This window comes from Pseudorca crassidens, chromosome 12 (genome assembly GCF_039906515.1).
Source record: "Pseudorca crassidens isolate mPseCra1 chromosome 12, mPseCra1.hap1, whole genome shotgun sequence".
Lineage (NCBI taxonomy): Eukaryota > Metazoa > Chordata > Mammalia > Artiodactyla > Delphinidae > Pseudorca > Pseudorca crassidens.
In genome coordinates, this window is record NC_090307.1 from 23633043 (window position 1) to 23648644 (window position 15602).

The 15602-nt window shown below is 39.7% G+C and overlaps 1 protein-coding gene across 9 annotated transcripts in view; it reads right to left on the reverse strand.

Annotated features, from left to right (window-relative positions):
• Positions 1-501: 501 nt before the first annotated feature.
• Positions 502-15602, reverse strand: part of SKA1 (spindle and kinetochore associated complex subunit 1) — a 36178-nt gene continuing 21077 nt past the window's right edge. For 6 of the 9 annotated variants that reach the window (XM_067699074.1, XM_067699068.1, XM_067699070.1 and 3 more), the window contains 7 exons: positions 14627-14725; positions 11831-11955; positions 11628-11672; positions 9630-9727; positions 6024-6161; positions 1660-1829; positions 502-817 (listed from right to left, as the gene is read on the reverse strand). In XM_067699074.1, coding sequence (XP_067555175.1) covers positions 669-817; positions 1660-1829; positions 6024-6161; positions 9630-9727; positions 11628-11672; positions 11831-11955; positions 14627-14714 — 813 coding nt within the window. In that variant the 5' untranslated portion in view covers positions 14715-14725 and the 3' untranslated portion in view covers positions 502-668. Of the gene's footprint in view, positions 818-1659; positions 1830-6023; positions 6162-9629; positions 9728-11627; positions 11673-11830; positions 11956-14626; positions 14726-15361; positions 15597-15602 lie in introns of those variants that run through there. The other 3 variants (XM_067699067.1, XM_067699075.1, XM_067699076.1) reach the window with 3 other exon arrangements.

The window sequence follows — 15602 nt, forward strand, 5'->3', positions numbered from 1 at the left end:
GAACGCTCACTAAGACATAGACTAACAACCTCCCTAAGTGCGCAAAAGAAACTCCATTAAATTCTTACAATCCGACCACTCATTTTCCATGACCTTACATGTCTTATTTTATCATCTTTTTCATCTCAAAATACTTTTATTACAATTTCATTACAGGCCAATGTTTACAGACTGATTTACACTGAACGCATTTCAGGTAAGCTGTTCCTTAACCACACATGGGAAAGCAGAATAACCACGTGGATGGGCTGCCTCCAAATCCAGCTTTTGCCTATAGACTGAAATATCATTAGTGGAATTTAGACACTAATGACCTTTAATTCCAAAGAGCCTGGATATCCTTGATCTTATCTTCTTGAACTTTGACTTTTATTATCACATTTGCAACCGTCTTACTGGGGTCAGCAGCACTGTCACTAAGCACAAAAACTAAATATGAACATTTTTATGCCTAGAACAGAGGCTCACATGGTAGGTGATTAAATATTTACTGTAAGGAAGTAGATTTTAAAATATACATGCTTTATTTATTTTTAAGTTTTATTTTTACAAGAAACAAAGAAAATGAAACGGCTAAAGAAATTATATATAAAGAAATTACATATAAGGAAACTATAGGAATAGCCTCTATCCCCTACTGTTGGCTGGTTCAAAAGCTCACAAGGGCCTTATGTTATAACATATCGGGTAAGTCCTCCGCCTCGGACCTCTGATAGCCTCCGGCAGTGTCGTAAAATATTCAGTATCACGTGAAATCTCTTGTCAACTTTCAAAGCTGTGAACTCCTTTATGTCAGCTTCCACTACAAAATAATGGCCTGAAAATAAAGATATTAATGCTAATTTTTATTAGGACAACTTTCAAGATGAGTCTTTAATGTATTACATTATGACTATGAATGGCATTAATCACTTTTTCCTATCATTATCCAAGCACAGTGAGAACTGGTATTCTTGCTAAAATAATAATTATTCTTTAAACTGAAGTTGCATAATGTTTACTGTAGCATTTCAGAAATGTAGCCCTGCTTATTATATCACTGGCTATCTGCTGGTATCTTCTGAACAATTCACTTTTCAAGACGCGATATGGTAGTGGTTAAGAGAATGAAACCCACAGCAGCTTTATCACTTAACTGAATGACCTTGGGCAAGTAACTTAAGCCTTCTTTGCCTACTCTGAAAAACAGTAATAATAATAGTACACAACTCATAAGGATGCTGTGAGGACTAAAGCCCTTAGTACACTATCTGGCACACAGTAAGCGCTATAGTATAAGCATGAACGACTGTCATCATTACTATTCTAATTCTGAAAATATTGGATATCATTCCATAATAGACTCTAATGCCGTATTTCTCAGCCTCGGCACTACAGACATTTTAGGCTGATAATTTTTTGTCAGGGCTGTCTTGCGCATTATAGGGTACTTCAGCTGCATCTCTGGTTTCTGCTCACGAGATGCCAGCAGCACCTCCAACCCCAGCTATAACAACTAAAAATGTCTCCAGAGATGGCCAAATGTTCCCTGGTGGGAAAACTGCCCCTGATTGAGAACTACCTCTCTAGAGTTAGAAGTTTCTGGAATTAATCTTGTTTCTCATGTTTAGTTACATTCCAAACAGTTGACATGTACACATATATATACCCTCATTTTACCTTTGGTTTCCTTCGTTTCTTCATCAATAAATCTGTGATAGAGATTTCTGGCCACAGAACTCATAGACTTTTTTGGTTGATGTAAGATCTTATATTTACTAACTACTGCCTTGTTGATTTCTTTAATAACGTCATTAATTTGACAATAGGTTAAGCGTGATTTCATGTACCTGTAAAAAAGAAAATGATTAATTTTTCTAAAGAATCATCATACACAATTGTTTTCTTTGCAAAACATTTACATATGATGACTTTATACAGTAGCAAAGCTATTAGTACTCTATATAAAAAATTTTATACCAACTTCCAAATAAACCAGACACATCTCAACCGTTGAAAAATTAGAGACCACAATATATTAGTGCTTATCTTCCCTAGTTATGTCTGGATACATAAATTCCTATTCTCCACCTACAGAATTAACATTACAATTTAAAATAGGTTTTCAAACTCTGATTCAAATAGACTGATTAATTGCAAATAGAAGTTTACTTAAATATTTTTAAATGTTTGTGAGCAAGGGAAAGAAAAATTTAAATATTAATAAATTATATAACTCATACCACTCTAGTTTCCTGCAAAAATGGATCTGTTCAGAGAGAAAAAGAAAAAAGGAGGAGGAAGAGGGGGAAGAGGAGATGAAGGATGACAAATGTGACAACAAAGATGACCATGCTGATCGAGACGAAGAAGAACTGATGGTACAGGGGCTGCAAAGGGACAAAAGGGCCCAGAAGTTAAGCTGCACAGTTGGCCGGCAGAGGAGAACTACAGGCAGCCTCCACGGACAGCTCACTATTCATTCTGAACTCAAATGCCCTTAAGCATTGTCTCTTTCACGCTAAAGCCCACTCTTCCAATCCAATTTCCCTCCTGCCCATCCTCCCAGTCATCAGGGTCTTAGAATATAAGAATAGGAGACCCTTGATTCTGAGTGGTCTGTACAGACCAAAAACAAAATTTTCATGATCTGCTTCAATTTTTCCCTTCAATAAATCATGGATTCATTATGTTAAACTCTGTCCTTTGCCTCTATTCAAAGGGGCAGTTTTCTAATCGAAACTTCCTTAAGATAAAATAATATATAAATATGTTTAAAGGAAAATGTTCATATTGACCAAAACCCATTCATTTTCATTACTCCCTTCCTTTCTAGATTCATTTTCACCACTCATTTTTCTAACCACAATTTCCACAGTTGATGCCACAGCTCAACACAATGTAATTCCTTTAAATCATGTGAACTATTTCCTAATTTCCTCAAAACAAGTTCCAATGTTTTCTACTTTAATTCCATCTCAGTATTAACTTTTTTTGTTGTTGTTTTGTTTCTTTGTTTGTTTTTTGCGTTACGCGGGCCTCTCCCTGCTGTGGCCTCTCCCGTTGCGGAGCACAGGTTCCGGACGCGCAGGCTCAGCGGCCATGGCTCACGGGCCCAGCCGCTCCGCGGCATGTGGGATCTTCCCGGACCGGGGCACGAACCCGTGTCCCCTGCATCAGCAGGCGGACTCTCAACCACTGCGCCGCCAGGGAAACCCTGTATTAACTTTTTAAAGATAAATAAAGTCCTATGCTTGGAACACATTCTTCCTTATCCTAATCTTCTAACTTCTCTCATTCGTTAAATAACTCCTTAGTTTAAAAATGAATACTCTAGGGCTTCCCTGGTGGTGCAGTGGTTGGGAGTTCACCTGCCGATGCAGGGGACACCGGTTCGTGCCCCGGTCCAGGAAGATCCCACATGCCACGGAGCGGCTGGGCCCGTGAGCCATGGCCGCTGAGCCTGCGCGTCCGGAGCCTGTGCTCTACAACGGGAGAGGCCACAGCAGTGAGAGGCCCGCATACCGCAAAAAAAAAAAAAAAAAAAAAGAACACTCTACCATGACTATTCTAATATCCTTCCTTCAAGGAAGCATTTTCTGAAGACCCTTCTATTCCAATGTTCTCACAGCCATTTGTTCTTCCCTTTAGCTCAGCCGATGAGCAACAACAATAACAACGACAATTTAAAAAACCGAATAGCATCAAACAGAATTTTAGCGACAATAAAGCTGTCAATAAAGGAAAGGACCAAGTGACCAAATCAAACAAACAAACAAAAAAACTAAAGAGAATTGTCAGCCTCATTCCTAGTCTCAGAACAGTGAAATTGCCAGATATTCTTCAAGTGGCTACTATGCATATGAAGAGATGGTCAACATCCTATGTCATCAGGAAACTGAAAAGTAAAGCAATCAGGTACATTATACTTACTAGAATAGCTAATAGAAAAAAACTGACAAAACTAAATACAGCGGAGTATGGGGAACAACAGGAACTCTCATTCTGCTGGGAATGCAAAATGGTACAGCCACTATGGGAGACAGTTGGACAGCTTCTTACAAAGTTAAACAGTTTTACCATAGGATCCAGCCATCATACTCCTAGGTGTTGACCCAAGTGAGGTGAAAACATGTCCACACAAAAACCTGCACGTGAATGTTCACAGCAGCTTCAGTCATAATTGCCCCAAACTGGAAGTAACCAAAATGTTGCTCAACAGATGAATGAATAAACAAACTGTGCTACATCTACACGATGTAATATTAGTCAGTGATAAAAAGAAATGAGCTATCAGGCCATGAAAAGACATGAGGGGAACCTTAAATGCATATTACTAAGGCTACAGTGTATGACTCCAACTATATGACACCCAGGAAAAGGGAAACTATAGAGACAGTAAGAAGATCACTGGCTGCCAGGGGCTCAGCGGGGAGAGATGAAAGGGTGGCATACAGGGTAGTTTTAGGGCAGTGAAACTATTCTTATCATGGTGGACACATGACATTACGCATTTGTCAAAATCCATAGACTGTACAACACAAAGAGTGAAGCCCAATATAAACTACAGACTTTAGTTAATATCTAGTTAATAGTATCTAGACTGGTTTATCAATGATAACAAATGTACCACACTAATGCAAGATGTTAGTAATAGGGGAAACTGTTTTCAGGTATGAGAACAATGTACTATCTGCTCAATTTTTCTATAAACCTAAAACTGTTCTAACAAATAAAGTCTATTAATTAAAAAACAAACAACAAAATCCAGATGGACAACTCTCAGACAAGTAAAATAATCATGCCCTTTGCCCCAGGGATTCTCCTCCTAGGACACCAACTCAAGGAAATAAGGAATTATAAAATAGACTTGTCCAAAAGAAACTTCATTGCACCATTCTTCATAACAATGCAATCAACCCAAATACTTAATAACTTTTATAGAATAACTTTTATACTTAATAACTATTATACAATTATTAAAATCCAAGTTTTCCATGATAGTTAATGATGGAAAAATGCTCATGATTAAAAAAAAGTAAGTAAACTATATTCACAGAATAACTACATTGTTGTAATGACAATCAGAAACAACTTGTTATGTAGGTGAAGTTAAAATATAGAAGGAAATACTCTCTCTTGTCTGAGTGGTGGAATTACAGATGAGTTATCTTCTAACAACAAACATTTTCTAACAACGTGCATTATTTGTATAAGAAAGTAACAAGGAATGTAATAATATAAAGCCAGAAGTTAAGTAAAGCCCTGGAATTATGAGAGTTTAAAAACACGTATTTCCATAATTGGTTCCCCATGTCATCTGTGAAGAGCAAAGGAGCCCTCTCTCAGGGGAGGCATCTTGTCTTATTCACCCTGTATTCTTTTCCTCAGCACAGACTCAAACAAGTGTGTGGCATAAGTTAATGGACAAATGGAAACCGAACAAACACAGCACTCTCTGTTCTAATTCTCAAACCTATACAACACACTCACTTTCCTTAAAATTGCAGCAAAACTGAAGCTACTTCCGAAATGTAACTGGATAAATCTGTATCATAAAATGACCCTGAGAGGACTCAACAACAAATTGATCCATCTCTAGATCTCTCTATGAAAAGGTTTTACAACTAAACAAAAAACATAGGTGTTTTTTTTTTTTGCGTCACGCGGGCCTCTCACTGTTGTGGCCTCTCCCATTGTGGAGCACAGGCTCCGGACGCACAGGCTCAGTGGCCATGGCTCACGGGCCCAGCCGCACCGCGGCATGTGGGATCTTCCTGGACCGGGGCACGAACCCGTGTCCCCTGCATTGGCAGGCGGACTCTCAACCACTGTGCCACCAGGGAATTCCAAAAAACATAGTTTTAAACATCTTCAACAAAAGATTTCCTGCATTTTCACAGTACAATGTAAAACTATTTTAGAAAAGATCGATGTTGGAACACAGCATGTTACAATTAATATAATCAAGGCTTATACTTATCAACATGTATGTTGATTATTAAAGAGTTGAATTTATCTTAAAATTTATCTTAAATACTTACGCAGGAATGCCACTAAACTCATCAGAAGTTACAAATGGCATTTCTTTAACATTTTTTTGTTCTTTGGAGGGCTTCTTTGTGGGTGCAGCTTCTTCAACTTTGACGGGTTCTTCAGGGTCAAGATCTGATCCATTAACACTACAGAATAGAGATGCACAGATGTACAGGTAATCGTCAGAATTCTGCAGCATACCAGAAAGCTTTGCAACTGAAAATGATCAGTATCAAACACATGATTCATCTTGTTATAAGTTTATAGCCAACCTTTTTTTCTATCCCTACCCCTAATGCTCATGAAGATCTGAATAGTGAGAATGTTAAAAAAGCAAGTCCCTAAATCTTCAGTAATATAATTGTTGTTTACACACTCAAAACATGGTGTAAGTAGAACATGCGCCAAACATCTTCATCAGTTACCCCACTGGTTCCTCAAAGTCAATATGCGTAAAGTTGATTTTAACTTCTAAATGGCTTTTCTTCCTGACTTCCCTATTTCTGGACATGGAAACATCAATCACCTTACATTTCTATCTTTCTAATTTATCCCATTGGTTGCTAGTACAATAAGTCCCCTACATACAGATGAGTTCCGTTTCAAGAGTGCGTTCCTAAGTCCAATTTGTTCCTAAGTCCAACAAGTTAGCCTAGATACCCAACTAACACAATCAGCTATATAGTACTGTGCTGTAATAGGTTTATATACTTTTCACACAGACAATACCTAAAAAACACACACAAAAAATAAAGAAAACGTTTTTAATCTTACAGTACAGTGCCTTGAAAAGTACAGTCGTGCAGTACAACAGCTGACGCTTCTCAGCAGTACCAGCTATATCACCGCTGCTTTTACTCTTGTTTCTGGATATCCCGGGCTTGAAATAAAGATACTGTACTACAGTACTCTATACAATACTGTACAGCAAAATACACAAAAGCACAACCACTTGTAGAGGATGCACGCATGTGACAATGCACACATGTGGCAATGTATGCCAGACACATGAACTAACTAACATGACTGGACATGCGAAAGCATGTTCACATCTTTGAAAGTTTGCAACTTGAAGGTTCGTAAGTAAGGACTTACTATATCAATCCTGCCTGCTACAGACTCATTTTAGTTGCCAGCAATGAGCATGGGTCACGCTTGGCTCAGTCCTGCCCAATTTCTGGAGTCAATGAGAAGCCTAATATAGCTCCTACCCACAAGCAAATAGAGTCTACAAATAGCCTGTATCTTTAGGTTGTTTAACTGCCAAGGAAGGAATGGAGCCCTGTTGCCAGCAGCAAGTCAAGCGATAAATGGAGATGGAATACAGGAAAGAGAAGATCCAACCCAGGAGCAAGGGAAGGGAATTCCAGGAAAGACAGGGAAGTGAGATCCCAAGACGACAGCTGAGTACCAGACACAGAGGGCAACCACGCCTGACTGAGGTGGTGTGATGAGGATATGGACACGTGGTGGGTTGTCAAGATGAAGATGCCCAATGTTATGGTAGCACGATCCTTACATGAATCCTAACCTGAGACTCCACGGTAAGCCTGGCTGATTCTTACCTGTACTTGCTTATCTTTAGGCCCTGCTGTGTGTATCAACTGAAAATAACCATTTCTACCTATAGAAAGGTTCTGCTGTGGCCTGGCCCTAAGAGCTGACGCTAGGCCATAGTGAGTTTAGAATAAAATTCCTCCTATTCCTCGGGCCATATTCCTGCTGGGTAGCCAATGTTCAGTCCAACAACCCTGGCAGATATCCTATGATGACCTCTGTTCCTAGCATTTATTCATGACCTTGCCCACTAATTTTCTCTTCTTGGAGTGAAATTCCAAGGTACCCTGACATACAAGGGACTCTGTTGAGCTTATCTGTTCCTGGAGACCTACAACTATCAGCAGCAACATGGCTCTTTTCCTACACAGCAAGGTTCGTGCCTTCCTTTCAGTTTTCAAACTTAAGCAGTATGTTGTTTGTGGAAACACATACACAAAACTGTGATTATCATAAACTCCAGGACGATTACCTCTTTGATAGAGAAAGGGTCTGCAATAGAAAAAGTGCTATAGGTACTGGAGTGTCCTATTTCTTAATCTGACTGGTGGATACACTGATGTTTATCATGCTTCTTTAATTTACACTAATTACTTTAATTTACACTAATTACTTTAATTACTTTTCTGTATATATGATACATTCGAAAGTTAAAACGTTAAGTTAGCCATGGAATGTTTTTACGTACTTGGAGCCCCCTTTTAGAAATACAATTTTGTAAATCAACTATACTTCAATAAAGTTAAAGAATAAAAGAAATACAGTTTTGGGCAGAGGACTGGAGAGATGGGAGTGGAGAAATACTGGAAAGACAAAACACAGGAGCTCCCCAATCATGAAGACAAAAGATGACGGAAGATCTCGTGGAGCCAGACAATCAGAGGGAGGGCAGGGACAGACAAAACCCCGCAGAGGCCAAATGGACGCTGGGGCTACGAGACAGAGAGACAGGTTGAAGATGCCGAGTTCCTGTCTAGGTGATGGGTGGGTAACAAGGAGACAGTTTAGTCTTAGACACGCAAAGCTGGAGGAGAGAACAGCTCATTCATGAGATTCCCAGCAAGCGATTAAAACAGAACTAGATGCCATGTCAAGGCCAGAGTTGGACATTTGAGAGCATTAATAATGGTGTTAAGTTTAAGCGTGAGTAAAACAGAGCTTTAGGACACACTTGTAATTTAAAAGAGGGCAGAGAAAAAGGAGGCAGCCTAGTCGAAGATGTAGGATGACAACTAAGAAAGCACAGTGGCAGTGCAAATAACAGAATTTCAAAAAGATGGGCAGCAAAATAAAATGTGAGAAGAATCAGGGCAGAAGAGGTATTTTTTACCCCTTTGTGACCTTCGAGCAATCATTTTCATAAGTATGGTAGTAATTAACAGCCAAAGGCTAGGTTTTAGGGGCTTCAGGAAAAGGGCAGGCACGAACATACACTGGCAGTGAACAGACAGAGGTAGGACAGTACTTTGAGGGTAAAAATAGAGCTAGGTTTTTGTTCCTTGAGCTGTTTTTAAGATGGGAAGCTCATTAATTTTAGTTTTACCCTAAGGCAGTGGTTCTCAAGGGTCAGGGGAAATTCTGCCCCGCAGAAGACATATGGCAATGTCTGGCAACATTTTTCATTGTCACAACTGGGTGGAGGGGTGGAGGTGGGAGGGGATAGAGGAGGCTACTGATACTTAGTTGGAAGAGGGCAGGGATGCTACTAAACATGCTATTTTCACAAAAAAGAATTATCTGACCTAAAATGCCAATAGAGCCAATGTTGACAAACTCTGCTCTAAGGGAAAGAAATGAGAAAAAGTAGAAAAAGAAAGTCTAGAGGAGACTTACCCTTGGGAAAGAGGGGGGACAATTTTCCCAGAGACTGTGGGATAAGAAAACTGGTAAAGATGGGGGAAAGACTATTTCTTGTATAAGTAACAAAACAAAACAAAACAAAACCCTGGATAATCACTAACAAAATTGCAAGTATATAGAAAAGCAAAAAGATTTGAAGTGTTTGTTTTAATAGTTTGATAAAACCAGATAGTAAAAATAATTACAAACATACTTACATGTTCTGGGTTACTGTTACTTGAGGCAAATGGGGAGGTATGTTTTCTTTGAGATGTTTCACATCTTTATAATCTTCTTCAAGACATTCAAAGAGTTCCTAAAATAAAAAAAGAAAAAGCTCACAAATAAGCATCTGTCCTGCCTGTGTGTGTTTTAACATGTTAGATAGAACATGAAAGGGTCTTCCTTGGTGGTCCAGTGGTAAAGACTCTGCACTCCCAATGCAGGGGGCCCAGATTCGATCCCTGGTCAGGGAACTAGATCCCGCATGCCGCAACTAAGAGCCCGCATGCGGCAACAAAGATCCTGCATGCTGCAACTAAGACCCAGCGCAGCCAAATTAATTAATTGATTAATTATTTTAAAAAAGAGCATGAAAGACTACGTACCACAATCACAATGGTTCTGAGTATTCAAAATGCAGAGCGGTGAAAAAGCACTGAATACAGCAATATTTAAAAAGAGCCCTTTGGTTCTCGAGCTGATTTTGGATGGCGATATATTATTTTTCTCTACTGGATTTTTTCAGAGGACAATTGTTAGAATAACATTACAACAGGCAGGGTTGACATTCATGTCTTTCTAAAATAACCTTGGGAAGCAACTGAAAAGTATATGAAAGATTTATGTTTCTCATTCTGGTAAAGTGCTTTTGTTGACTTAGCAAACGTTCCCCAGTACCGGAGTGAGAATGCATTCCCAGAACGCAACGATGAGATACTGCTTGGAATGGCTTTCATATATTCCAGCTTAATGAAAATTCCTACTTGATCATAACCGCTTTCATTTTGTGTTGTCTTTATTTAACTTTCTCTAGAACTTGAGGTTATGAACTCACGCAAATTTAATAAGAAAAATACTCTGTACCTTCGGATTCCCGTCATCTGATTTTCAATCATAATGTAAACAAAAATTCCAAATAGTCTTTAATCCTGAGTTGAACATTTTCAAAACCCACACCTAACCCTGGGCATTCTTGGGCAGGGTAGAAGTGAAACCATTATTGGTTTCTGTTTTGAATTTGTATAACATCTTTCTTTTAAAGAGATGAATGATGTTCAGAGATACTAATTTCATTTCAACTGATAGTAGGATAGGCACAATCATGCCCAGTCCCAGAGCTGAAAAATCTTTACAGACATTGAAGATGATAAGGCTTGAAAAGGACCAGAGAGGCCACCTTGACCATATCAATGGCTCTAAGAGCATATGGTACAGATTGAATAGTTTCCCATCCCATCAGAAAGTACACTATCACTTTGATTAGGTGAAGGCTTATTTAGAATAAAATGTGCATGTGAATGAGGCTCAAGTTTTTCTTTGCTTGAGAATCCTTATACTATATTCTAGAGAAATAGAGAAATGCAGAATAGAAGGGACCCAAGAAATAGTTCAGTATGACCCATTACTTTTCAAGTGAGGACACTGAAACCCCAAGAGGAAAAATGACCTTCTCAGGGTGGCAGAAGGTGCTTCGGGGAGCCAGGGTGAGAATCCACATCTCCAAACCCCAGGGCAGGCATTCCTCCTACACCACACTCCCAGGAGATCATTTATTTAAATTAAACCTACCAAGAATTATTTAGGAGAGACTTCTCTGGTGGCGCAGTGGTTGAGAATCTGCCTGCCAATGCAGGGGACATGGGTTCAATTTCTGGTCTGGGAAGATCCCACATGCCACGGAGCAACTAAGCCCATGTGCTATAACTACTGAGCCCACGTGTCGCAACTACTAAAGTCCGCATGCTCTAGGACCTGAGTGCCGCAACTAATGAGCGCTCGTGCTGCAACTACTGAAGCCCGCACGCCTAGAGCCCGTGCTCCACAACAAGAGAAGCCACCGCAATGAGAAGCCTGCGCACTGCAAGGAAGAGTAGCCCCCGCTTGCCGCAACTAGACAAAGCCCACGCACCACAACAAAGACCGAACACAGCCAAAAAAAAAAGAAAAAAAGAATTATTTAGGAAATATTCCTTTTTAGTAAATAGACTGGCTACCAGCATGGAGGAAGAAACACATCTGGAACTCTGGAGTCCTTTATACTGGGAAAATAAAATGCAAATGGCACTCTTTACCGTTAATAATAACTTACAAAGCTAAGAACATTATAAACTTAAAGAATCCTTAAGAATTCCCTGGTGATTAGGGAGTCTGTATCTATTGCCTTTTTATTTTGTTTTTTTCACTAGAAAACCATTACCTTGAGTGAACTGTTGGTTTGTTCTTGATACTGAATTTCCAATTCCAATTTATTTAGAAGTTCATTTACTACAATGATCTCATCTCCTATTTTATTTAATATAGTCTTCAAGGTAGGTTCTTGCCCTATTAATAAACAAAGATAAAATGGAAAATAAAATGTATAGAAAAGCAAAAAACATACATGTATCCAACTGAACTCTTGGGACAGAGCTCTACCTTAAAGAGACACTGAGGGTTGAGAAAGAACTATTGTTTCAGCCCCTAGGAACTGTCTCTATGGATAATCTTAAGAACTCATTTCTAAGTAATATGAAAAAAAAGGAAGGGAGAGATAATTACACTGTTTCCCCTGAATCTTTTGCTTCTGGAGAACTGTTCCACTAATAAAACACCTAGAAATGCTAGATAAAATACACACCCCTTTACATGCATAATCGAGCTCTTATGAGAAAAAGGTAAATCACCAAGGGCTTCCACATGAAGAGCGAACCACAGACCAGGCAGTACGTGTCAGCTGATGCTGCAGCAGCCCTAATGGTGGGGGGGTGGGGGACGAGGTACAGAGGAATGCTGGAGAGAGGAGGCTGTCACTCTCAGCAACCTAATATATTTGGTTTTAATGGGGATAAGAGCCAAGGCTTTGGGACTTCAAAGCACAGGATGCTGAAAGTGAGAATGCCTAACGAGGCCAGGATCCCTCTTCATGGGCTATATCTTCAGTGAATGTGTAAACCTGAGAAATTCTAATCACTGGCCAGGAAGATAAGCTTATGTTTGGACTGGCCTGCAAGAATGGGTGGGAGGCGGCGGAGAGTAGCCTGCTCTCAAATTCCCAACCCCACCTCCTAATCCCTCTCTCTAGCTTCCTAGATACGAGGATGGGAAAACCAGAGTCCCCTCCACCCTAGAAATAAGAGAAGTAGTAAAAAAAAAAAGAATTCTTAAGGGCAGATCAAAAGCACAAAAAGGAAAACTATCCTCACAATCAAATCTTTCCATCTTCACTTCTAGCAACCAAATCATGAAATACACATAACTGAAAACATCCTGTGACCACATCTATAGATTACGGATGCAGTAGAGAGAAATGGCTAAAGCCTCCAGGCCTAAAGTCAGAGACACCAGTACCTGCCCTCAGAGGGTTACTGGGAAGTAGGAAAGTACATATAAGATGGGTGAGCACTGTGCTTGGAACCTAGTAAAGCACTCAGTAAAGGCAAACTATTATTAATTGATGTAATCTAATAAAGCAATGCAAATTGCATTTGACAGTAGGTTCATAACAACTAAAAGAAATTAACAAGTAAATTAGAGTATTGATGTCTCTGCTGAGATTAATTGCAGGGGGTAAAACAACTAGCTGGATATACTGGTATCTCAAATAACTTCGTCATCGAAATTTTAGGGCCTTGTTTGCTGATTTATAGTAAAATAAATTCACTACTTTTGATAGTAGTGATCTAGTAAATTACAGCAGCCAAAGTGGCAAACAAATTACTAGGCTTTCCTAAATAGGCCATGGAACCAAACAGACAAATTGTTCTCTCCACGTACAAATGATGGTTACCCAGTGTGTAGTTATCTAACAGGTCAGACTACTTCATCCAGGCTTCATGCTTTGATGGGGTCATTTGAATTCAAGGTTTGATCGTTAACAGATCACTAAATTATATTTTTCCAATAGTAATCATGCCCTCAGAAAGAGAATCTAAAGAAGACTACTTATTAAAAACCTAAATGTCCTTTTTCAGATTTTCAATAAAAGTGGCATAGAAGTAGACAAGTACGACACTGGGAATCGGGACACAAAACCTGTAGTTCCAACTGACTACCCATGAGCTGGGGGACCGGGGCAAGTCACCTGACTTCTGAGCCTCAGTTTCCTCATGTGCGAGACCAGGGGGCTTGAGAAGATGAACCCACAGTCCCTTCAGCTTTAACTTTCTACAGAATATGTCAGCCACCAACGGTAAAATGGATGAGGCTCTTTATCAGTGGTTCCCAACAAGAGACGGAGAATATCAAAGTCTCAGAAGGACATGTATAATTTGAAGGGACATTCCAACAGTATAATTTCATATTTGAATTTTTTTAAATTATCAATTCATAATACAAACTACAATAAAAGTTCAACAGGATCTTCCCAGCAGATGGAATTCCACCTATCAATAAATCTTTAGCTTTCCTAGATACGGCTGGGAAGTACATCATTTTTGTAAACAATATTTTTCCAGACTTCACAAGGATCTCCTACTTCTCTGCACTTCCATTGCATCATCCACTTTCAGCACTTCAAAATATCTTGGAAGATGGTTACAATTGACAAGTTTCTGGATGTTCAAAAAATTAACTTCATTTTCAATTAGTTGTTTCCTAGTGATATATATTGATCAGCTTCCTCCAAAGCAGTCTGTAAGATGGGTTATGGGCTACTTCTAGCTCTGTGGATCTTTTCCACTTCTAGTTTTTTCCTTGTCTTTTCGTATCTCTACTTAGCTCTAGAACTAGGAACATTAAATAACCTTCAAATCTTACTATTCTGCCTTGTGTGTCTCAGAAAAACATAAGTAAATAAATATAATTAATAGCTAGTTCATTGTTCAATGTAACTTACATTTTAGTATCCTCTGCAATATTCAAAATACTGAGGGCAGACTGTTTTAAGAATCACCATTCAAAACTTAAAATTACCTCTCTAAGATACATTCACTTAACCAGGCATAAGATATCAAAGTGGGACAATAATCATAATGCATTTTGTATGTACAAAGTCAGTGGAATCTGTTTTACTTACCACAATTTCTTAATGACAGAGTTTTTTTAATATTGCCAATCTTTTCATTAATATGAGAGCATAATTGTTCCAGATCCGAGGAGGCCATCCTTTAAGCCTCTGAAGAAAAAGATATACATTTATAAAAAAAGGGAAGCCAGACAAATTTATATTCACTTTCAAAATCCAAGAATGGTAAACACCCAGTAAGTCACATGTCCTTGAAAAGAAAGTACAAAAACTCAAGAGAAATATCTTTCAATTCTACAAAATTCAGTTTCTGTCCAAAGTCCAGCACTGACTTGTCTTAGAGCTTTCTGTGGTTAATGCATCCCAAACCAGGGTACAGGGGATAAGCCTGTGTCATTTCCTTATAGATTTAAGGGGACAAATGCCTTTACTTACACATAAAGACAACATTGGCATTTTCTTTGAAAACTTAAAGACCCAAGAATTTTAAGGAAAAACACGGTAAGTTCAAAGAAACGGGTCCAGGTAAGCATTTCTCCCATGCTGTTGGGTTTGGGGCTTTACTATTTGGGGTCGGTAAGGACGTGGAGGGAAGGGAGGAAAGAAATCAGGTACTATTCACTCCGAGGGTTTATGAGGTCTAAAGCCTCCACCCCGGCTAACCGGGCGAAGCAAGGTCAAGCCCTCTCTTCCGCCCTACGCGGCACCGCCCCGAGCCCCCCACCCCGCCCAAGCAATGCCTTCCGCCCGCTTCCGAAGGCGGGATCCTCAACACCAGACTCCAACCTTTTGCGGATCCAGGAGCAAAGGGCCTACTCAGTGCGGTCGCGAGGCGAGAAGACCACTCCTGTCTCCACCGGAAGCCCAGGATGGCGAGACCCGGCTCTGGGAGCGAAATTCAAACTGCCCGCCGGGTCTTGGTACCGCGCAAGCGCACATCAGCGCTCGCGGAACACTGCTTAGAGGCCTCTTGCGTTTCCAGGTTTACCCAGGGCCGCAGCTGAGCGGGGCCAGGGGCGGGGCAGTG